The sequence below is a fragment of the Eleutherodactylus coqui genome, chromosome 3 (assembly GCF_035609145.1).
Source record: "Eleutherodactylus coqui strain aEleCoq1 chromosome 3, aEleCoq1.hap1, whole genome shotgun sequence".
Taxonomy (NCBI): Eukaryota; Metazoa; Chordata; class Amphibia; order Anura; family Eleutherodactylidae; genus Eleutherodactylus; species Eleutherodactylus coqui.
In genome coordinates this window covers 140,675,716-140,699,635 of record NC_089839.1, presented here as the reverse complement: position 1 = coordinate 140,699,635, position 23,920 = coordinate 140,675,716, and the positions used below count along the sequence as shown (strand labels likewise).

General features: G+C 47.2%; 1 protein-coding gene across 1 annotated transcript; it reads left to right on the top strand.

Annotated features, from left to right (window-relative positions):
- The first annotated feature begins 210 nt into the window (after positions 1–210).
- LOC136621010 (small ribosomal subunit protein uS2) lies at positions 211–12,981 on the top strand. The gene is made up of 8 exons (XM_066596177.1): positions 211–327; positions 445–610; positions 6,248–6,366; positions 8,186–8,431; positions 10,749–10,877; positions 11,977–12,133; positions 12,208–12,246; positions 12,810–12,981. The coding sequence occupies exons 2-8, from the start codon at positions 478–480 to the stop codon at positions 12,908–12,910; spliced, it is 924 nt and encodes a 307-aa protein (XP_066452274.1). The 5' UTR covers positions 211–327; positions 445–477; the 3' UTR covers positions 12,911–12,981.
- Positions 12,982–23,920: the final 10,939 nt, after the last annotated feature.

The window sequence follows — 23,920 nt, the reverse complement described above, 5'->3', positions numbered from 1 at the left end:
ACAATCCACACAGGTGGACCGCTGCGGCTCACTGACATGGACGGCGTGTGACGTCACGTGACGTAAGCGCGCGCCTCACGTTACCATACGATACAAATGCTTCATTACACTCCTGAGAAGATGGCAGCCAACGGGTTCCAGAAGTTAGAACGTGCTAGACGTCGCCGTGTAACAAGTTCAGCTCTGATTGGCTGGCTGTTAATTACATGCCTATAAGGCTTTGTGTGATTGGGCCCCAGCTGGAGTATTTATACAGACTGCTGACGCGTGCACGGCCTTTTCCACTCCACTGTTATCGGGGAGGACCTCCATACGGTGTTGTTACAAGTGAGTGTTAGTGAGGCTGCAGGGGCGCCAGACGGCTTTCTGTGTGGGTGCTCCTCCGGCTGACCCACGCGTGAAGCCGCCTGCGAGCAGGGCTCTAACTGACGCTTCTCCGCGCAGGTTCCCTTCGTAGCTTCCACAGGGAGTTCAACAATGTCCGGAGGTCTCGATGTCCTGCAGATGAAGGAGGAGGATGTCCTCAAGTTCCTGGCGGCGGGGACCCACCTGGGCTTCACCAACCTGGACTTCCAGATGGAGCAGTACATCTACAAGAGGAAGAGTGACGGTGAGTGCCGTGGCTGCCGGCCCCGTGGAGGCCTCTCCGGCCGGGGGTGTGCGCGGCCCGCCGGCCTTGTGGAGGCCTTTATAGCCGGGGTGTGTGTGGAGGTCTCTCCTGCTCGGGGGTGTGCGCGGCCTGCCGGCCTTGTGGATGCCGCTGACCCGCTCCCAGGCCGGCTACACCGGGTTCTGTGCTGCAGTCCCAGGAGATTAAAAACCAACTAATGCAGCCATCATGTGGTCAGGAATCAAACTTGCATTTTTACACCAAAACCGTAAATCTGGCTGCCCACGGACGATGTGCCCTTGGGAGATCAGCGGCGATAAATCTTATGCGGCGCTCGCATGACACGCTTTCCATAGGATAACTAGGAGAAGCAAAATTTGCTCACAGAATTAAAATTGCAGCATTCTGCGATTTTCCGCGGTGACCATATCCCTAATATAGGCTCATCGCAAAGACCTTTTTAGTGCTCTTCCCCTGCGGCGGAGTATCGCTAGCAGTGTTCCGTCGTGGCCGCGGACAGGCGGCCTAAAGCTTACTGTGACAACGATTACTGCATGTGGCTTTAGAAACAAATGTATCCTTAAGGGCGCCCGCACGAGCGGAAATTCTGCGGCTGGATTTCAAGCGGGATTTCTGCTGCTGCAATACTGCATAGGATTACGTAACAGACGCACTCCTATGCAGAAGGACGTGCGAAATCTCGCGCGGCAAACAAACCATGGCATGTCCTATTTCTGTGCGGTGCTCGCGGAGCCCCGTACTGAAACGTCACTCACCCGCCTCCGGTCTGCCATGCGCCGGCACATCAAACAGCTGCGGGAGTGGGTAAGTACGCGACGCTCTCTGCAGGCGGTCGGGTCTCGCGGCGAGAATCCTCGCCGCCAGATCTGACCCACCCGTCTGCAGGCGGCCTAAAGGGGTCATCTTTGCAAATATTGATTACCTATCATCAGGTTAAGTCATCAGTAGTTGATCGGCCGAGGTCTGCTGCCTGGGACCCTGACGGATCTGCTGACAGCACCACAATCACACCGGGGTTAGAGCGGAAGTCTCTGCATAGCGGCCGGTGCAGCTCTCTGGGAAATCAATGTGAGCCGTGCCTGCAGTTACAAGCACCGACCACTATGCAGAGGTCGGAGGAGAGACTGTATTTGCGGCTCTGTCAGCGGGCGTACAAGCAGCAGATGAGTTGGGGTCCCGAGCAACGACTGATGACCTATTCTGAGCCCTGCGAACAGCCATGTAATTGTAGTGTGATGGCATGTTGTGCAGGCGGTTGCGCAGTACACTTGTTTCCCACGCTGTTGCTTAGTGATAACACAGGCTTCTGCAGCCCGTACATAATGTAATATATCCATGACCATGGAGAACAGTGGGCTGTGGTCGTGGATGCCCCAGTAAGATAGAACATTTGTTGGCTCTGGTACTCCCATTGACATAAATGGAGGGATTGATGAGCCCCAGTTGTTGCAGCACCACTATTCCGTGGGGTAAGTGTTCTCTCCGGGGGTCTCACATGGTGTCAGGAGGTTGATAATGCCCTACTGTAACCCAGACACTGATTTGTGGGGTTGTCTTTGGCTAGGAGTGTATTAGTAAAGCACTGCCAGGCGAAGACTCCTTTAGGTCGGTCTCAGACCGGATAGTAACTGCGGATTCCATGAGCGACTGACCCGCAGGAATATGCAGATATATCAAATGCACTGGATTACACAACTCCGCTCACACCAAACACTGCTGATGTTTAACACAAATGTCATTCTATTTCTTTCTCACCTCTGGTTTTAAAGACCTTACTCCATAAAAGGAGCCAATAATGGACCATCTGATGGATAACAAGGGGCTTATTTCCATAGTGTCTAAAGGCACACATACATGTAATGACATCGCTCAATATTTGTGCACACAAACGAATTTCAGTGTTAATCGTTCAGTGTAAATGCAAAAGAGAAAGATCGCTCACTTGTTCACTTTATGTTGGGCTGACTTCAGTCAGCTTACACCCCGCTGGCTTCTCATCCGATGTAAACACTCGCTGCTTCCCATAGGAGGTGAAGCACGGAGCGAGAAGCCCGCAATCCGGCAGCAAGTCTGCACGAGCCCTGATGACCTTAGCAGTGACGTCGGCGTTCGTGCGGTCGCTTCAGACTGTCGGCCTGTACTAAAGGGCCTTAACTGAGTGCAGACTGCAGTCCTAACGTGCCGGGCCCACTACAGTAGTCCTGCATGATGTAAGATCACCTGCTGTTTTTATGGTGACAGTTTGGTAAGAATAACCATTTTCTTAGCCAGATTGAAAACAAAGATCTGGTACCGTGTTAGCCAGTAGAGCAAAATGTGATTGTTCTCAGCAAGAGAAACGACGTAATCTTGTAGATAGGATACCTTTTAATGGCTAACAAAAATACATGATGTTATAATAGCGAGCTTTCGTACCAACGCAGGGTACTTCTTCCGGCTTAAATGGATTGGATCTGAAGAGGCATGCATATTTATACACACTTATAACATACATACTTATGACAAGGCACAGATGGATGTGATTGGTTCGCACTTAAAGGGGTTGTCCCGCGGCAGCAAGTGGGTCTATACACTTTTGTATGGCCATATTAATGCACTTTGTAATATACATTGTGCATTAATTATGAGCCATACAGAAGTTATAAAAAGTTTTTTACTTACCTGCTCCGTTGCTGGCGTCCTCGTCTCCATGGTGCCGACTAATTTTTGCCCTCCGATGGCCAAATTAGCCGCGCTTGCGCAGTCCTGGTCTTCTGCTCTCTTCAATGGAGCCGCTCGTGCAGAATGCAGGCTCCATGTAGCTCCGCCCCGTCACGTGCCGATTCCAGCCAATCAGGAAGCTGGAATCGGCAATGGACCGCACAGAAGAGCTGCGGTCCACGGAGGAAGAGGATTCCGGCGGCCATCTTCACAGGTAAGTATAGAAGTCACCGGAGCGCGGGGATTAAGGTAAGCGCTCCGGTAAGCTTTCTGTACGTCCCTGCATCGGGGGGGGGGGGGGGGGGGGGGGGGTTGAAAAAAAAAAAACCCGTTTCGGCGCGGGACAACCCCTTTAAAAGGAGTTCTGCAAAACAGAAAACAAACTTTTTTTGTCTAGGCACTGATAGCGGAGTGAAAGTTTTATGATCCCTAAATTACTGTTGGAGGGGGGGGAGGTCAGCAGGCTTGACTTTCTACAAGAGATACAGTTGACTTCTGGGTATCCTGGTGGCTCTGGTGATTTGGTCATCAATTGAGGTGGGATGGTAGCCCTGATTTATAAATGTTCTTTTAAGATGGTACAAATGTTCCTCTCTGTCTGTTGGGTTGGAGCAGATCCGGTTGTATCTGATGGCCTGGCTGTAGACAATGGACTTTTTGATGTGTTTAGGATGGAAACTGTCCCATCTGAGGTATGTAGGCCGATCAATCGGTTTTTGGTACAGGGATGTCTGTATTGAGTTATTTGAAATCTTTATGGTGGTGTCCAAAAAGTTGATTTCTGTATGCGAGTAGTTTAATGTCAGGTTTATGGTGGGGTGGAATGCATTGAATCTTTCATGGAATTTTATTAATTCTTGTTCGGTGTTGGTCCAGATGATCATGATGTCATCAATGTAGCGGAAGTAGGCCAATGGTTTGCTGGGGCAGGAGGCCAGAAAGTCACTCTCCAGTTTTGCCATAAAAAGGTTGGCATATTGCGGTCTTTATGTTGGAGAAACAGGACAGAAACTCAAAGCCAGGATGAGATCTCATCGCCACACGATTGAACACAGAAGAAGAGAATTACCTGTGGCCGAACACTTCTCTAACCACGGTCATGACATAGGAGATATGAGAGTTTTGATATTGAAGGGTGGTTTCAAGTCACAAAACCACAGAAGAATTTGGGAATATAAATTGATAACCTTTGACACGCTGAATACTGGGTTAAATTATTCCCCAGGATTTATGCGTGAATGGGAAGTGTGAGACTTGATTGCACAGATAAGACCCCCATCAGCAGTAATTCAGGGGCCATTAACTTTCACTCCCTTATCAGTATTTAGCTAAAAATGTTTGTGTATCTCTTGTAGAAAGTCAAGCCTGCTGACCCCCCCCCCCCCCCAACAGTAATTTAGGGATCATAAAACTTTCACTCCGCTATCAGTGCCTAGACAAAAAAAGTTTGTTTTCTGTTTTGCAGAACTCCTTTTAAGTGCGAACCAATCACATCCATATCTGTGCCTTGTCATAAGTATGTATGTTATAAGTGTGTATAAATATGCATGCCTCTTCAGATCCAATCCATTTAAGCCGGAAGAAGTACCCTGCGTTGGTACGAAAGCTCGCTATTATTACAGCATGTATTTTTGTTAGCCATTAAAAGGTATCATATCTACAAGATTACGTCGTTTCTCTTGCTGAGAACAATCACACTTAGCCAGATTGGCATGATTGCTGAGATACCAAGTTTATAGATTGTATGTATTGTAGTAGTAAAAAACTAGTGTTTAAAGAAAAGCCACTGCCTGTATTCTCAGGCCGCCCTCACACAGGAGTTTTTGTACAGCGTATAGCACTTCGCTGAACGCTGTACAAGGCTCCCATTCATTTCATGGGGCTGTTCACACAAGCATCAAAATACAACGCTTTGAACGCTGCGCTTTGAAAGTGATGTATGTTCTATTCTTTACTTCAGCTGTCGCCCAATGAAATTAATGGTCAGTGGTTTCAGCGCTACTGAAAACGCAGCACAACTTGGTACTGCCTTTTTTTGCATCGGTGAACGCACCCTGATTTTTGGAGGGTGGCTTAAAATATATGCCCTACCCTGAAAATAAGTCCTAGCTATACTAGATAAGGGGGAATACTCACCTAGCAGGTGCTGTCTGGGTCCCTCCTGCTGCTCACGGAAGCTCCAGCCAGGCTTTCATGCACTTCTCAGCGCTGAGAAAGCATCTTGGTAATGGGGATTGAAGACCCTGCCTCCAGCAAGAGATTTTTTTGATTGGCTGAGCCAGCGTTTGATGAACCCTTCACAGCCATTCAATGACTGGCTGTGATTGGTGCATCAAGTGCTGGCTGTGATTGGATGAGCCAGTGCTTGATGAACTAATCAGAGCAATTTCTTGCTGGAGGCTGGGTCTTCAAACCCCGTTACCAGCAAGATATGCGCTACCAAGTGCAGGGAAGCCTGCCCGGAGAGCAGCAGAGTGACCCAGACAGCACCTGCTGTGTATTTAGATTTTTTTTCAGCCCCCTTGGCTGCCTTTTTGGCTGTGCTGAAACCGCAGCATTGAAAAACGTTGTTTCTGCAAATGCCTGTGTGAGGGAGGGCTAAGGCCCAGAGCAACTTATTTTTTCTGGCAACCGCTCTGTAAGGTCTTGTTTTTGCGGGAAGAACTGTTTTTATTGCTACCCCTTTGCAGCACATGTGACGTTTGGATTTCTCTTTCCTGCAGTTTTTGGGAGGCAAATGAAACAAAACGTTAATGGTTTACTTTTTAGTGTTCACTGTTTGAGACAAAAAAAAACTTTCATTCTTTGTTCACTGAACATAGTATCAATTATGTGTTTTTTTTTTTTGTATTTTGCTCCGTCACTAGAAGGTTAATGATCTGACAGCCTCCAATATTACGTGTTAATTCATTTCAGGCATTTACATTATAAACTTGAAGCGCACATGGGAGAAGCTGCTGTTGGCCGCCCGCGCCATTGTTGCCATAGAGAATCCGGCTGACGTGTGTGTGATCTCCTCCAGGAACACGGGGCAGGTAGGCTTACTCCACTGAAGGGCAGGGTGCGATCACTGCTTTCAGAAACGTCTGCTAATAAAGTGAATGGGATGGAAACCGCTGACTGCTGGTACATGAATGGCCAACAGTTGGCCAGACACACAGGCCAGAGCTGTTCAGAGAATGGAGGAGCGCCAGGGGCCTCTTCCAGCCGCCTACCTCATTCACTAAACAGGCACTGACCGAGACGTCACTTGCTAGTCGTTTTCAGTGATTATCGAGGGATTTCTTGGTGCTCTGTGCCAGTGTACACTCAGTACGACTGTCACAAATCACTGTTACAAGCAATTTGGGCTAATTGCCCCGTGTAAAGGTGCTGACAACATTGTGAGAGTACCTTAGGCTGAGAGGCATTTTTGTAATACACTAGTTACATCCCTGCTGCAGTCTGTATGTGGGAAATTAGAAACTGCTTCCTTTCCCAGCATGTTTCATACATGACCCTTGTGACGCCCGGTCTGAATACAGAACTGACCTTTCCTTAGAGCTTCTTTAGGAAAAAAATTCCAGCATTATAACTGTAAAGTGTGAGTTCAAAGATGGTGATTTTGCTTGAACAAATATTGAGCAATTATACGGAAGCTGCGTGTAAATGGGCCTTCAGACGTGCTCAGCTTTGACCTCTGCATCTAAAGCATTAACTGCAGTGATCAGAGGTGGGGTCATTTGAGCCTTTTTTTTTTCTTAAAGGGGTTGTCCCGCGCCGAAACGGTTTTTTTTTTTTTTCAAGTGCATTAATATGGCCATACAGAAGTGTATAACCCCACTTGCTGCCGCGGGACAACCCCTTTAAACAATAATTGTTCTAATGAGCTTGGAGCGAAAGTGAACAAGGATTCACTTTTCGTTTCTAGTTTTGCACGCATACAAAGTTTTTGGCTCGTCCTCTTGTCATTCAGATTAACCCCTTAGTTACCAAGCTGTTGCTTTTTTAAATTTTAGTTTTTTCCTCCCCCTTTTAAAAATAATTGTGACTCCTTTATTTATCCATCGATCAAACTGTATGAGGGCTCGTTTTTTGCGGGATGAGTTGTATTTTCCAATGGCACTATTTAATGTACCACATAATGTACTGAAAAACGTTTAAAAAATTCTAAGTGGAGAGAAATGGGAAAAAAATGACTTTCTGACATCTTTTGGTGTGTTTTGTTTCTACGGCGCACAAACTGCAACAAAAATGACATGATGGCTTTATTCTATGGGTCAGTACGATTACTACACTACCAAACTTATGTTTTTTGGGGGGAGGTTTTGCTGTACTAATAAAAAAAATTTTTTAAGATATTTAATTTTTTTAAAATTTTCTATCAATCTTCTGCACACTTACTTTTTTTATTTGTCCATCGACATAGTTGTGCGTGGGCTCACTTTGTGCGGTACATACTGTAGTCTCCGTTGGTACTGTTTTAAATACATATGACTTTTTGATCTTTCTATTAGATTTTTTTTCTTGGCAATAGGGTGACTAAAGCATATTTCTGGTCTTTATTTATTTTTTTCGGACAACATTCACCGTGCTTCGTACTCCCGTCACAAGACCGTTTCACTATGTGGTTGGAAGGGGTTAGTTATCTTTGCAGCAGAAAGCTGTTGCCTACATGTTTTCCTGCATCGGAGGTTCAGGTTAGGAATGGGAACTGAAGCGTAAACTGGATGGACTTGTGTGTTTGTTGGCCGGAGGAGAGATGTTGCAGGAAGCAGTATTTGCGGTAGACAAGGTGTCGCACTGTGTTTCAAAGGAACACTACAAAGCAGTCTACTCTGAAGTGTCTGACAAACTGTCATTTATCTTCTGCAGAGAGCAGTGTTGAAGTTCGCATCGGCATGTGGAGCCACACCAATTGCTGGACGCTTCACACCCGGTACTTTCACCAACCAGATCCAAGCTGCCTTCCGTGAGCCACGTCTACTGGTTGTAACTGACCCGCGAGCTGACCATCAGCCACTTACAGAGGCGTCTTACGTAAATATTCCCACCATTGCCCTTTGCAATACAGATTCTCCTCTACGCTATGTGGATATTGCAATTCCCTGCAACAACAAGGTGAGGAATGGCGATCTAACTGGTTTGTATGCAGACAATGCTATCTACAATAGAATATTTTAATTGTCAGCTTTGTGGTTGTATCTCATATGCACGTCTATCGTAAACGGATTTGTACTTTTCTTTGCTAGAAAAAATACTATTTTTGCAAAATTATACTTGCAATTATAACTATTCCCAAATTGAAACACTAACTGATGTTTATTGACAGTAGATATATAAACTTGAGATCAATAAAAACAAGCTCAAATGTTTTGTTGCAACCTGATCAATGGGAGCCTCTGTCACATGGAGCCTGTAGTAAAGTTCCTGCCGTACACGTAGTGTATGACAATTGACTGACTGGCCTCTGTGATGGGTACTTGCAGCCTGGGCATGGTGGGTGATAAGGGTGACATGTAGGCTTTTAACACTTCCCCGGAGGGAAAAATCACAAGGCGCACAGTCTGGAGAACGTGGAGGCCAAGGAAGAAGCTTACTATCATGACTTGCATGGCCAATCCATCTGTTTGGTAGTCTCCTATTGTGCTTACTTTTGCCTTCATTGTGAAAATACAGCAGACATACCTAGCCACTACCAATGTACGACTAAAGGGGAAAACCCGTCTAACGTGGCTTAACGTTACACCATGGACAGATGCACTGCTTATGGGTACTTGACCCAGCATGACTATCGGGCCTCTGCTTTCACTCAGGAGCGATGGTTTAGGCAATGGAGGCAGAGCGTACCGGAGATCCCTTCTGGACACCCGTCTCATTCACTGAACAGACAGTCATTCAAAAGTTCAAAAGCAGAACCCTAGGGGGCGAGGGAAAGGAAGAAAATATGGACAGACCGACTGGCAGTGGGTATATTCAGTCATGCTTGCCGATGGCAAATAAAATGCGAGGTTTACAGGGGGACGAGCTACAACCCACAAAGGGGACTGAAGAGCAGACTGGAAAGACAAGAGGAAAGTGCTGTGTGCGCTTAAATTTACAACTGATCAAAAAGGCATACATACTATTACTGAACTAGTGGTGAAAAGGAAACTCCATCTTGGCCTTTTCCAAAATATCCAGACTCTTGGCTGTTCTGTTCTTGGTGGTTGGTAGCCCTCTGGCTGCCTGCCCCTGAGTGTAGGGGGCTGTGACCTGGGACTAAATTCACCACAGTACGTTGAATGCTGAAGACAAGTCAAGTGTGACATGGTTTCCTTATTTGCGTTATGTCTGTTTGGCTAGGAAGGCCATTGGTGCAGTCTAAGTGGCCTAGAGTAGGTAGGTCTGAGGGTATCGAAAAATATAGATAACACCATGGCAGAATTCTCATAACTGTCCAGGAACAACCGAAGGAGAAATATACCGCATTGACATTCACCACTGAAGATGATCTGTCAGTATGGAGATGAACAGACTTCCTCATGGAGAAGTAATGGTGGATGATGTAGAGCAAGTTTTACATTCTACTCAAATCATGGCGCTGAAAAGTGCGGAGATCGGGTGGCTGTCTGAGGCTGTGTGAGAGGCTCCATTGAAAACAATTGGAGCCTTTGACAGCGTTTAGCGCTTGGAACGCAGCACAGAATTTTGAAAAGTGTGAGGGAGGCCTTACAACCGGCACTTAAACATGTCCAATACAGAGCGGAGTAGTACCATTCTTGTGTTAGGCGACTGGCAAGGGAGAAAGGTTTCCCTGCTAGACTTTGTATCAGTGCGGGGTATGAGCTGTGGTGCCTAGCCAGAACATGTGCCACCTCCTAGAGGGTGATGTGTAGCCCAATAGCAGCCGTTGCAATCACAACAAGAATACCTAAAGGTCACTGACTCCAGTGAATGAGGAGGTAGACACTTTCTGCAACCAGATATAGATAAAGCAGGATAGCATAGCACTACAATTATTGCTCCTAATGAAGAGGGATGGTGTGGTTGCTGCTGGGTCACATAACTGCTTGATCCTGTAATACTTGCCAAGGCAAGCTAAAAAATCCCATGACTTTGAATATGGAAACGCGAAAATTATTTTTGTGCTGTTGTGCATCAGGCTTGAGTTTGACGGATGGAGGTGGTGAGCCTGCATGCACCCACTCAGGACACTGGGGGAACAGCATATGAAGAGTGCATCCCCAGCCTTGGCAGCCCCTAACTACCATAAACTAAGTTGTGGTGCTTACAGCTTAGGTGACGAGCTGTCCAGGGAGCAGTCTTGTGCTTGCTGTGTCCCCCCACAAAGTTTGTGCGCAGCATCTTGACTTGTTCCAAGGGCCATGCAAATATTCTGAGAACCTTATTGTACCTTTTTTCTTTATTTTTTCTAACAATTTGCTAACTTCTTTAGGGAGCCCATTCAGTTGGTCTCATGTGGTGGATGTTGGCCCGTGAAGTTCTTCGTATGAGAGGCACAATATCTCGTGAGCATCCATGGGAGGTCATGCCTGATCTTTACTTCTACCGTGATCCGGAAGAGGTATGTGCTGACTTGCGGTTTGTAGTGTTTGCATTTTGAATTGTAGGGTATAAACACCTCTACAAGATCCAATATATTGCTTTTATTGTAGATGTATTAGGAGGATTATCTGGGTTGTTGAAACTGATGGCTTAACCTCATGATAGGCCAGCAATTTCTGATCGGTGGGTGTCTTATTCTCAAAACCTAGCGATCAGCTGTTTGCAGGGACGGGCCCTCCAATGTTTTACATCCATAGTGCTAGTTGTCAGTTCTGCAGCATTGTACCATTTTAAAAAACAAAGGAAACTAGTGCAATGCTCAGAATCGCAGCAACCAGAAGTACTGCAAACGGGGAGCAGGCCTTTTAAGAAATCTGGTTGTGACCCCTTCAATAGCTGACTAGTGAATGTCCTGAGGGGTTGGACCCCACTGATCAGATATTGATGGCCAATCCTGCACTGAAATTCTGCAACTAAGTACAGTGTAATAGTAGGAAATTGGATTTTAAGTTTCGAGTTGAGGTCTGGATTTTCAAATCCTTTCAATGCAGTGAGTGAAGACCCTGGCCAAATTGACTACAAAATAGTGTGGCTTTTATTGTGGATTCACAGGGTAAACGTTATGCTGTGCATCACTTGCCTAAATCTGCCTACCTGCTTTATTTTAAACACTTATTTATCCTTCTATAAATAAGCTTGTTTTTATAAATGTCACTTACTGATGAGTAGGTGATCTGGCTCCTGCAGGGGGTGGGGGTGTGTTTGACACTTACATACTTTTAAAGGGTCATGTCTTCTAATATTACCTTGAGAGATTACTCTCTATCTGGTGGTGACAAGATACAATAACACTGCAGAACCCACTCCTGCTTACATGCAGTTGCTATTGATTGTGGCATGTAAAGGGGTAAACAGCCAGAATCTGAAGTTTCTCTGTTCCTGGCTGTCAATAGTTAAGTAGTCAACTAAGCCATCACCTGCAAAAAGGTGCAGGTTTAAAGCCCATTAGTGAGGTTGGTAACGTATCACTGTCACAAAAGGGTTTAAATAAAACTGGTCCGCAGGCTTTTAATTTTGCAAAGCTGTTCTACATTCTGACTGGATGTTTTTATTTTCAGATTGAGAAAGAGGAGCAAGCTGCTGCTGAGAAGGCCACCACAAAGGAGGAGTACCAGGGTGAATGGACTGCACCTGTTGCAGAGTTTACTACAACGGAGGTTGCTGACTGGTCCGAGGGGGTGCAGGTGCCTTCAGTGCCCATTCAACAGTTTACTGGTAGGTAGCAGGTTTTTTGTTTGTAATATTGCTCTAAAAATTTTCAATGGCTTCTAATCTAATTGTCATTTCAGAACGCCCCGAGCTCGCTGCCGCCGCACCCAAGGCTCCAAGTAAGCAATGCTACTGATTTAACAAATTATGGTGGGAGGTGTTCTAACTAGTTTTTACTTTAATATTTTTTTTAAAGAGAGGCAATATAGTAAATAATCACATTGGAGGTACACTACATAGCTAGAGTGTTTCACCTGAAGAAAGCCCTCTGGTTCTTCCTGTACACATGGCAGCTTAGTCTGCTTAGAGACACTCCTGATTCTTTTTGCTATAGAAGTAGGTATTTTATCAGTATTTTTCATTATAATTTTTGAAGTCTGACTGAGGTTTGATGCTAATAGAGCTGGCTTTCAACAAACAGTGCTCGATCAGTTAGCCCATATTTAGCCTTTTCCTCTGCTCCTCCTATTTGGATGAAGCTGATGGATGCAGCGCTGTGGCTGTATGGTCTAAATATGCAAATTAAAAGGTGAACATGAACTGGCTAATTCCTTGAGAAATAAAAGTCCCTTTAAAGGGCTTCCTAGCTGGAGGGGGTGGGGGAGGTTGTTTGCTTTCTTAAATGTGTTAAAATGAGCAACATTGTATACAAATGACTAAAGTCTTCACTTCTCACTTGTAGCAGAAGACTGGAGTACACAGCCCGCTAGCACCGATGACTGGTCTGCTGCCCCAACTGCTCAAGCTTCTGAGTGGGTCGGAACAACCACTGAATGGTCTTAAATAAATAGATCTCTTTTGTTTCAGTGCCTGCTATGGCCCCATAATAAACATTTTTACAATGTAAAAGCAAATGGTGTTTCCATCTTTAAGAATATTGTCTTACAGCTGTGAAGGGTCATGAACGAGTGACTGGTATCATAAGGGTGAAACAAGTCAGTCAAGACTTTAAGCATCTAAAAAGAAGCCTGGAGTTGTTGGTAAAAAGTCCAACTTGCAGTATGAGGATGAGTTCACAATGGATAAGTTGTAGAATTTTATCCTTGGTCACTCGCAGCAGAGGAAACCTGCAGCTGGGAAATACTCATTTTGCAGATTTGAAAATCTGCAGCATATGCACTGTTGTGGAGAAACAACTGGTTTCATTCATTGCATTAATCCATATCCAAATGCAAAAAGTGGTGTGGATTTGGATGTAGAAGTTTTCTGCAATGTGTGCTCAATACCCTCATGCACTTCATCAATGCTATGGATAGTCCGCAGCACTTTATAGGCCAAGCATTCCACATGGCGGAAAATCCTGTGTAGAATAGAACTCCTTAGTGCACCTTATAGCATTTGCTAATGGTCATTAAACTCTGCATATACAGCTTTTAACATTTGCATTGTCTTGTGCTGAGGCTTGACTGTCTAATGAAACCTTTGATTCCAGCCATCCAACTACTTACAGTCCACTGTTGATAGCAGCTGAAACACGTAAATGGTTGGCAGAAGGGCTCTACCTCGTGTCGCCCAACAGCACCCCAAAATGTGAATACAGGCTACCAATGAGTTCACATGGCAGCCAGAGACCCGACAAAAGCCTTTGTCAGTCGTGTGCCCTGCTCTGTCATAAGCATAGTAAACTGCACTACATAGGTCAATGGTTCCCCAACTCCCATCCTCAAGGCACCCCAACAGGTCATGTTTTCTGGATCTCCTATAGTAAGAACACCTGCAGCAATGTCTGAGGCATTCACAAGAATTGCATCACCTGTGCAAGACTGAGGAAATCCTGAAAACATGACCTGTTGGGGTGCCTTGAGGACTGGAGTTGGGGAACACTGACATAGGTAGTAGTGCTGTGTACTATGCTAGCAATCAGATCATATCTTGTCCCCTTGGGGACATTTAAAAAAAAAAAAGAGAGACAAAAGACACACAGTAGGCATTGCAATGTTTTGTAATTGCCCAAATGAAAATTTATCCTCCCAAAGTGCAACTTTAAAAATACAAAAAAATGCGGTTTCATCTGTCACCCTCCTTTGGGGGTAAGCAATAATAAAATCCAAATGTTGCATGTGCCCCAAAATAGAACGAATAAAAACACTTATAGCAAAATCAAAACCTCACATAATTTTTTTTATATACAAACTATTATTCTGTAATATCTTAGAATGCAGCATTTTTATTTTTTTTCTCCTCATCCTAAGTCCTCATGCACACGGGCATGCATGGATTCCCGCAGACATGAGCATTAAAAACAGGATCTTACATCTCTGGATCCAGTGCGGGTCTCCGCCACCGCAGCTGGATCTTCTCTCTTCAGCACAGCGGATGCGTCCAGGCACACCAGCCAACGCGCATGCACGGTGCCTTTTTTGTTTTTTTTTATTTCTCTTGCTTTCCTGTGTATCTGCGGTACCTCCACAGTGACAGCTGTGGATGTGCCATAAATCAGACAGCTTCCATTGACTTCAATGGAAGCCATTCCTGCGGGGAAAATAGAGCATGCTGTGATTTCTTTGCAAAACCACATCTGCATGCTTTTAGCTGCTCTGCAGGTGCACATGTCTCCCTATAGGCAGCTTGATTTGCAGATCTCCCATGTGGGTTCTGCTAACCAAATTCGCCATGTGCATGAGGCCTGAGAAGTAAGAGATGAGAAATTATATAAACTATTGCCATAGTTTGCCATTAGCTTCAGGGCGGCATTGAACCATTGGTGGTGACATGTTTGCTCGACAGCAACGGTTTGTTTTAACACTGCACAACTGTTCACAATTAGATGAAGGCTGGATTGGTGTTGGTGGCATTAGCACTTAGAGATGACATGATATCACGTTCAGATGTGACGATCGTGGTTAAGGACTATGCTTCAATTTGCACCACCAGCTATGTATGTGTATATTTGTGAGGTGTCATTTATTGGAGTCTCCACACAGGTGGGCAGTAGTCTGACAACCAAGTACAAACTGGCAGACTGAGTACTACTGTATCCATAGCAACTGAGGCTCCAGGGGTTTGTAGGGGATGTAGTCTATCCTGCACTGAGTGAGGAATTATGGGCAAAGAACCTGATGTCCCTGTTATCTGGGGGAGGAGCTAAGAGCCGGTAACTGACATCACAGGTACTGTCAGGCTCTGCATGTAACGCGCACACATCACGCACAAAAATTTGACGGACAAGTGGTCGTTAGCATTTTGGATATTCAGGGACAACATGGAGAGCTCTTCATACCTGCATTGTGTTCTCTTGTTACTTTACATAGTTTTGTATAATCTACACCATCCTTCAGTGTCATTACTATAGTAAAATGAATAGGGCACAAAATCATACTTGCCTAGCCTGCGGTGTCTTGAGTCCCTTGTGCTGGTCTCTGTTGCTGCGGCAGGCTGCCATGTCCTCTGTGCTGACATATCACTCTTTGTGGTGATGGGCTTTGAATACCCTGCCTCCAGCAAGCGAGTACTGTGACTGGATCAGAAGTGCCGCTGGCTCAGCCAATCAGAGTCGGCGCCTGATGAATCAATCGCAGCAATTCAGTGATGCCATTCACTGGCTGTGAATGAGAGCCAGATCTTATTGGCTGCTGCTCAATCCAATCACAGCACTTGCTGCAGGCGGAGTATTCAAAGCCCATTAACAGAAAGAGTGATGTCAACGCAGAGGACACGACAGCTGCCATGGCCCTGGAGACCAGCACAAGGGACTCGGATGCCGCCGGCTAGGTGAGTATTGATAGTGTTTTGTTTTTTCATGTAGTTTACCAGGGCTTATATCTTATACCTCCCCTAAAAATCAGGGGAGGGCTTATTTTTGAGGAAACATGGTACCGAGCAAGTAGTTCCTGCATTGCACCATACATGTACGGTCCTGATTACCATGGCGCTCAGAGACTGAGCCCCCGTTTACAGGAGCAGGATTGCAGCTGTAACTTATAGGCACGATCCTGCTGCAACCACCAGGATGGAGCTTTGCTCCAATTCCAGTGACTTAACTCTTTAGATGCTGCTGCAGTGCAGACATCGGCATCGAAAGGGTTTGGAGAAGGCACTTCTGCGATCTGATCACTGGGTTGATGGTAACCATGGCAGAGGTCTGACAATGACCAGCGGGTCTGCCATGTACAGTTGCCTGTAAGGGTCACTACTGACAGTGATGAAAGGATCATATTTTAAAGTCCTTTTTGTGGGATTAGCAAATGTGGTTTAAAAAATATATATATTCACATGTAAACCCCCTCCCCCAAAAAATGTATCCAAAAATCACCATTATTGCAAAAATACAAATTGAAGAAAAAAACCACACATTTTGTATTGACATGTTCGTAATGATCGGTACTATAAAAAGAGTGATTATACCTACCCGATAATCGGGTTTCCAGGAGTCTCCACGAAAGCACCACCTGAGATCGCCCCCTCCTGATAGGACAGGAACACACCCGAGAGGTTAAAATCCTCCACCCCCCGCCCCACCATCCTCCCCTCAGTGTATTATAACAAAACTGCCGGGGTAGGAACTAACAAACTTTTTACCTATCTGGCATTTTTTTTGTTTTATTTATTTTGAATCATATATATCTATATACACACCTATCTTTTTTTTTTTTTTAGGGGAGGGAATGTACAGGTGCTGTCGTGGAGACTCCTGGAAACCCGATTATCGGGTAGGTATAATCACACTTTTCCCAGGACGTCTCCACGACAGCACCACCTGAGACGTATCAACTAAATTTATTCTAGGGTGGGATTGCCGCTGAGAGGACCTTACGACCGAAGGACATGTCCTCATCAAGCTGCACCTTTACCCTGTAATGTTTGACGAAAGTATGGGGCTTTTTCCATACTGCTGCCTTGCATATCTGCTCTACTGATGCCGAGCTATGCTAGGCCCATGAGGTCGCTATTGCCTTCGTGGGATGGGCTTTAAGAGCTGAGGGGGCCTCCTTCCCCAATGTCTTATATGACTCGCTAATGGCCAGGCGGATACACCTGGCTCTAGAGCTTTTAGCTGCTTTCTTTCCCTTGTTAGGGCCTGAGAACTGGACAAACAGGTTGTCATCCTGCCTCCATGGGCTTGTAGCCTCAATGTACGTCAGGACTGCTCTTCTGACGTCTAAGCAATTTAGGGCTCGTTCTCTCTAGTCTTTTGGGTGATTATAGAACGAGGGGATTACTATGTTTTGGGCCCTATGGAATGGGGATACTACTTTAGGCAAGAAGGTCGGGTCCGTTTTGAAGACTAATTTGGTGTCTGTAATTTTGAGGAGCAGGTGGCGGATGGATAGGGCTTATAGCTTGCTGACCTGTCTGGCTGAGGAAATGGCCACTAGGAAGATTGTTTTCACTGTGAGCATTTTTGAGAGCCCCTCAATTGGTTCGAAGTGTTCCTCTGACATGGCGCTTAAGACTAAATTAAGATTCCAGTCTGGGTATATGTTGGTGGGTCTGGGTCGTAGCCTATCTGCCGCAGTCAGGAATCTACTGATCCACCTGTCCCCAGCTAACGTAGTGTAAAATAGGGCGCTAAGGGCTGCTGTTTGGACCCTTAGGGTGCTTGGGGCGAGGCCCATATCCAGGCCCTCCTGCAGAAAGTCCAGGATCAAAGGGATGTCCGCGCCGCTGCTCGAGGAGTCTCTCTCCTGTTTCCAAGAGGTAAACCTCTTCCAGATTTTCTGGTATATGCGGTTGGTTGTCTCTTTTCTACTTGCCATCAGCGTTCTGACTACCTTGTCTGAGAATCCCCTGACCCTCAGTATGGATTCTTCAGTAACCAAGCTGTTAAATGGAGTCTGCTTATGTCGGGGTAGTTCAGGGGCCCCTGCGTTAGGAGATTCGCTTGAGCCGGAAGGGTGACTGGTTCCTGGATGCTCAGGTTCCTTAGGAGGCTGAACCAGCTCCTTCTTGGCCAAAAGGGAGCCACCAGGATCAGGGTGCACGCTTGTGACCTGAAGTGCTGCAGTACCCTTGGGATTAATGGGATTGGGGGAAAGGCGTACACCAGTTCTCTTTCCCCCCCCCCCCCCCCCAATCCTGGCTGAGGGCGTCCACCGCTGTTGGTCGGTCCTCCCGTCTGAGGGAGAAGTTCTCCACCTTGGCGTTTTGTCTTGACGCGAACACGTCTAGTTGTGGGAGACCCCATTTGTCCGTCACAATCCGGAATGCCTCCTGGGATAGAGACCATTCCCCTGGGACTAAACGCCTTCGGCTGAGAAAGTCTGCCCTTTGATTCAGGGATCCCTTCAAGTGTACTGCCGATAATGAGAGGATGCGGCCCTCTGCCCAGCGGAATATTTTTTGTGTGATACTCTGTAGAGCTAGCGAACTCGTGCCCCCCTGGTGCCGAATATGGGCCACTGCCGTGGTATTGTCCGATAGCACTCGTACGTGCTGGTTTTTTACAGTGTCCCCCAGGTGCTGTAGGGCCTTCCAGATCGCCTGTAGTTCGAGGACTGGCGTTTCGTCCCCAGCGGCCATGGGCCCTGTAGGAGCTGGTCTCCGACGTGCACCCCCCCCACCCCCAGGAGCTTGCGTCTGTCGTGACCTGCACCGCCGGGTTCAATATCCAGTGGACTCCCCTTCCTAGGTTTCCCGGGGACGTCCACCAGTGCAAGGATATTTTCACCGAGTTCTTGATTTGCATTCTCCTTTCTAGCGAGGATTGCATGCCATCCCATGCTGAGAGAACTGCTTGCAGAGGTCTGGTATGCGCCTGTGCCCATGCTACCCCCGGGATGCATAACATTAGACTTCCCAGGAGGGACATCGCCTCCCGGATTGAGCATGACCATCTCCGAATGAAGGATTCCACCATCTGTCGGATTTTTTGTACTTTTGACTCGGGGAGGAAGGAGCACTGAGCTTCTGAGTTGTGAAGATGCGGGGTGCTGAGGAGATTCCGAAGGGCAGGCATCTGAATTGGAGATGTCTTGTCCTCTTGCCCATCTCTAGCGCGAACCTTAGGTAATTCCTTGAATCCCTGTGGTTTGGAACGTGAAAGTAGACGTCTTTCAAGTCGATCGATGCCATGTAGGCACCCTTGGGGATCAACCTTACTGCTGAAGTAATTGACTCCATCCTGAACTTCCGATATTTGACAAAAACGTTCAGGGGTTTTAAATTTATTATCATACGTGAGCCTCCGCCAGGTTTTTTTTTTATTAGGAAGAGTCTGGAGTAGTGCCCCCAGGTCTCCTTTCTTTGTGGCACGAAGGACACTGCTTTTAGACGTTGTAGGTCCTGTACCGCCTGCTGGAGCGGGTGCAGTTGTTGCGCTGGACCTCGCGTGGTAATGTATCTTCTCCTGGGGAGGGATACCGGCTCGATTCGGTATCCCTGCTGCAGGATCTCCGGGATCCATGGGCTCCTGCAAATTGAGGCCCATCGATCCGCGAAGCTCCGCAGCCTCGCCCCCACTGGGATGGCATCAGGGCTTCTGCTTGGCTGGATCCCCCTGGTGCGGGTTGAAGAGGAAGTTCCTCCCTCTGCCCCCCTTGGGGTAACTCCAGCGGCCCGTCTTTGCCTCTGTACGGTTCCGGCTGTTGTGCTGGGGCCCGGAAGAAGGTCCTCCCCTTACGCGGTTTTTCTTCTGGGAATCCTTTCTTCTTATCTGACGCTTTTTCTAGGATCTTGTCCAGATCCGCACCAAAGAGGAACTGGCCGTGAAAGGGGAGCGAGCATAATTTATTTTTTGATGTCATGTCACCCGACCAGGACTTCAGCCACAGGACTCTTCTGGCTGAGTTGGTTAGGGCTGTTGTTTTTGCCGAAAGTTTCACCGACTCCGCCGCTGCGTCCGCCAGGAAATTGGTGGCCATTTTTAGCATAGGGAGGGAATCTATAATTTATTCCCTCGGTGATTTAGTCGAGATATGCAGCTCCAGTTGCTCTAGCCACACTCCCAGGGTTCTAGCGACACACATGGCTGCAACACCTGGTCTGAGCGTACTGGCAGCTGCCTCCCAGGATCTTCTTAATAGGCCCTCCGCCTTCCGATCCATTGGGTCTCTAAGCTGTGTGGCATCTTCAAAGGGCAAGGTTGTCCTCTTAGCCACCTTAGCCACTGGGACGTCCACTTTGGGTGCTTCCTCTCAATTTGCGCATGCCTCCTCCTCAAACAGATAGCGCCTCATAACTCCCCTAGTGGAGAAGGATCCCGTGTCGGGTTTCTTCCACTCCTTGTGAATTAACTTGGATATGTTTTTGTGGACCGGGAAGGTATGCTTCCGCCTCTCTCCTAATCCCCCAAAGACCTCGTCCTGCATGGTGCGGGGTTCCCTGGGTTCTTCCATCTTAAGTGTGGCTCTAACAGATTTGATAAGCTCCGTTAGGTCTTCTCTATGGAAGAGGTATTTTTTGTATTCCTCTTCCTCTGAGGACTCCTCGAGCACCAGCTCTTCTGGTTCTGATTCTGAACTCTCCTCAGAGTCTGAGTGCTCCTCTGGGTTATACGCCTTCCTTCGGCCTTTTGCCCCTGATGCCCCTTTGGGTGGCGTTTTAGGAGTCGTCAGGGCTGACCTTACTTCCTCTCGGACGAGCTTCCTGACGTCCTCGAGGAATCCCCCCGATTCCTCCTTGACCAGCTTGGCTATGCATGTTTTGCATAATGGCCTCACATGCGAAGCCGGCAGTCTTGCGCCGCATTCTGCGCATTTTTTCGCTTTGGCTCTGGGAGGGGCATCTCTTTTATCCCCCTGGCAGACAAACAAAATTTGCGTGTAAGGATGCAACATTCATTAATAACATACGCAAATATGTATGCCTTGTTTTGCCCAACTGGCTACTTACGGTTCCCGCCGCGGTTGAGCATTCTGCGACCTCTGGTGCTGGAGCACTCATTGCTTTGTCACTGGTGCTGCAGACACTCTTGGGGCAGTAAGCCAATACTCACTGAATGGCTCTTACTCACTCAGCGCCATCTTCTCTCAGGTTCCCTTTAAATTCAAATTTTTTTTCAAATTTGGTGCCTTTAATTTTAAGCCCCGCCCCCTCCAAGCGCCGGCCGCGTGTGCCGCGATGACGTCATCGCGTTAGTCACATGGCGCAGCGCCCCGCCCCCCTCCCGGCTCGTTAAGGGGAGCCAGGAAGCGCCGCGATCGATCCTAAGGGCGCCTACCCACTGGCAATTTTTTTTCCTTTGCGTTTTTCCTGAAGAGCAATTAGGATAGAATGTGTTCTTGTCCATTTGCGTTTTTTTTTTCGGTCCGTTGCAATTTTTCACATAGGAACTGTCAGTTGCATATGTGTCCTTATTTTTCTCTTAATGCACCCATGAATGTCAATGGAAATTAACGGAAAACGCGCAAAAAAGCCGCGGAAAACGCTGCGTTTTTCACGCACGAAAATCGGCAACGCCAGTGGGTAGGCGCCCTAAGCCAGCGCTGAGGAGAGCTGGAGCCCCGCATTGAACCCCCCATGGGCCGCCGCAGGAGGAACCTGGCCCGGGGGAACCACCCCATGTGGCGTCCCAGGAGCCGCTCTGCAGGAAGGGAGGACAGGCTGGACCACTGCCCTCCGATCCGCTGGTACGTTCTTCTGGCTGGCGTCTCCACCAGCCCCTCTCGGTGATCCTGCCTCCTGGCAGGACAGGAAAACACTGAGGAGGGGAGGACGGGGGGGATTTTAACCTCTCGGTGTTCCTGTCCTATCAGGAGAGGGCGATCTCAGGTGGTGCTGTCGTGGAGACGTCCTGGGAAATTGTTGCTCATCCCCTTATGGCAAACGCAGTTTTAAAGAAAAAGAACAATGTGAAAATCATTAACTCTGATCATGCTGCCTTACAATAAAAATGAAAGAAAAAGCAATCAAAAAGGCATTTGCACGTAAACTGTACGAATCACTGAATACTGTGGTGCTAAATTTTTTTTCTTTATGAAAATTGCTTTGATTGTCAAAGTAATAAAAGGAAAAAACCCCTATGGTATCGTCAATCTTAACCCACAGAATAAAGGTCCATTTAGACGAGACCGATGTTGGGTAAATGATGCCCGGCACTCGTCGTGCTACTGCATGGGAGTTAGTATCACTGGCTCACAGCGGGGAGGCTGCAGGAGATTTCTCTCCTTGCTCTTATTCTCCCCTCTCCATTCACTTAACATAGCGGCTGTTCAGTACTGAATGGATGTTCTGTCAATGGAGAGGGGCAGGGGAGCCCAAGACGTGAAATTTCCTCCAGCCTCCTGCTGTGAGCCAGCGATGCTAGCTCTCCTGCAGTAGCACAAGAGTGAGTGTGTAGGGCTGAGCGTTGAGCATTGTTTGCCCGACATTGGTCCTGTCTTAGTGGGTCTTTAGTATTACCTATAATTTTATAGCACGTGGTCACCGGAATGCAAAAATAAATAATGCCAGAGGCCGCCTGCACACGGGCGGAAATCCTGCGGGATTTCCGCTGCTCAAAGCCTGCATAGGATTGCGTTAACAAACGCAATCCTATGCAGACGGCCGCAGTTTGGCCACGTGAAATCTCGCGTGGCATGTCCTATTTCTGCGAGCCCCGCACAGAAACGTTGCTCACCCGGCACATGAAAGAGTCGGGGCTGCCGGGCGCGGGTAAGTACGCGCTTGTCCCTACAGGCGCTTGGGTCGGGTCCCGCGGCGAGAATCCTCGCCGCCGGATCCGACCCGCTCGTCTGCAGGTGGCCAGAAATTGTTTTTTTTTCTGCACACAACAAGTCACAAAAGATGCAGTTTTAAAAAAAATTATCAAATATATATGCACACCAACATGTGCTCCTTCAGCTCTGAAGCCGGTGTTTGAGTCATGTTATACGCTAGGAACACGTGGGAAATTTATGAAAACTGTAGATTCAGAGTGGCTTCACACAGGCAACAAAATCGTGTGGAATTTGTGAATTGTGAGACCATTCTTTTGAATGGAGTCCTACACATGAGCGATGGTTTCCGCATGACACTGTCCTGTGGAAACAAATCGCGGCACTTCCTATGTTGCTGAGTGCTCTCGCATTGTGTCTCCCATTGTTTTCAAGGGGGCCGGTGGCCTCATCATGAAACTATTGACAATCGTGCCTGAGTGCATTGGTGCGTGGTTTTTGCACCCACAAAGGCACATGACCTGCTCACGCAAAAATACAGTAAAATGCACCGATGTATGTGCGAATACGCACCACAAAACTGCCTGCGCTGCTGTGAACTCTGCTGTACACACTCTGAAATCCAAAATAAACGCATGCGTTCAAAATGGAACCGTGAAACACTGCGCACTATGGTGCTTGTGAACGTGCGATGTCCCCACAGAGGCGAGGTGTTTGTGTCAAAAACATCTCCCATCACTTCATTATAGCTGCGATCCTTCGGCGAAGCTGATCGGCAAGTGTTTCCCATTGTTTTCAGTGGGAAACCTTGCGTACACATTGCAAGCCGTGATGTTTTTCAGTCCCATTGGAAACAACGGGCGATGTGCTCAGAGGTACACGAAAATAAGTGGCGTGCCTCTATTTTTTTTCCTGCACCACAAATCGGGGAAAAAAAAGTCACTCATGTATATGACTCCGTTCAAAAGAAGGGTTCACATTCAAGCACAACAATCTTACTAACATACAGTACGATGTGTCTCGGAATCACTTGGATTCCAAAGTTATTACCATTTAAAGTGACGTGTCAGATTAAAACAAAATGGGGCTTGTTTAGGAGCACCAAAACTGGCTGCAGGGGAGAAGGGGTTAATAGAAAGGTAGTTCTCACTGAGCCAGTTGTATCCATCCTCTGCGTTCTATTACTCAGCCAGAAGGTCCTCCCACTGTTGTTGCCTCCTGTCTACCCCCACAAGCACTGCTGGCGGTATACCTCCTTTGC

What these genes read in the sequence shown, in the direction of transcription:
- LOC136621010 (XM_066596177.1), top strand. Translation starts at nt 478, where the DNA reads ATGTCCGGAGGTCTCGATGTCCTGCAGATGAAGGAGGAGGATGTCCTC. An exon ending in CTACAAGAGGAAGAGTGACG is followed by an intron (nt 611 to 6,247) that starts GTGAGTGCCGTG and finishes AATTCATTTCAG; the next exon opens with GCATTTACATTATAAACTTG. An exon ending in CAATTCCCTGCAACAACAAG is followed by an intron (nt 8,432 to 10,748) that starts GTGAGGAATGGC and finishes TAACTTCTTTAG; the next exon opens with GGAGCCCATTCAGTTGGTCT.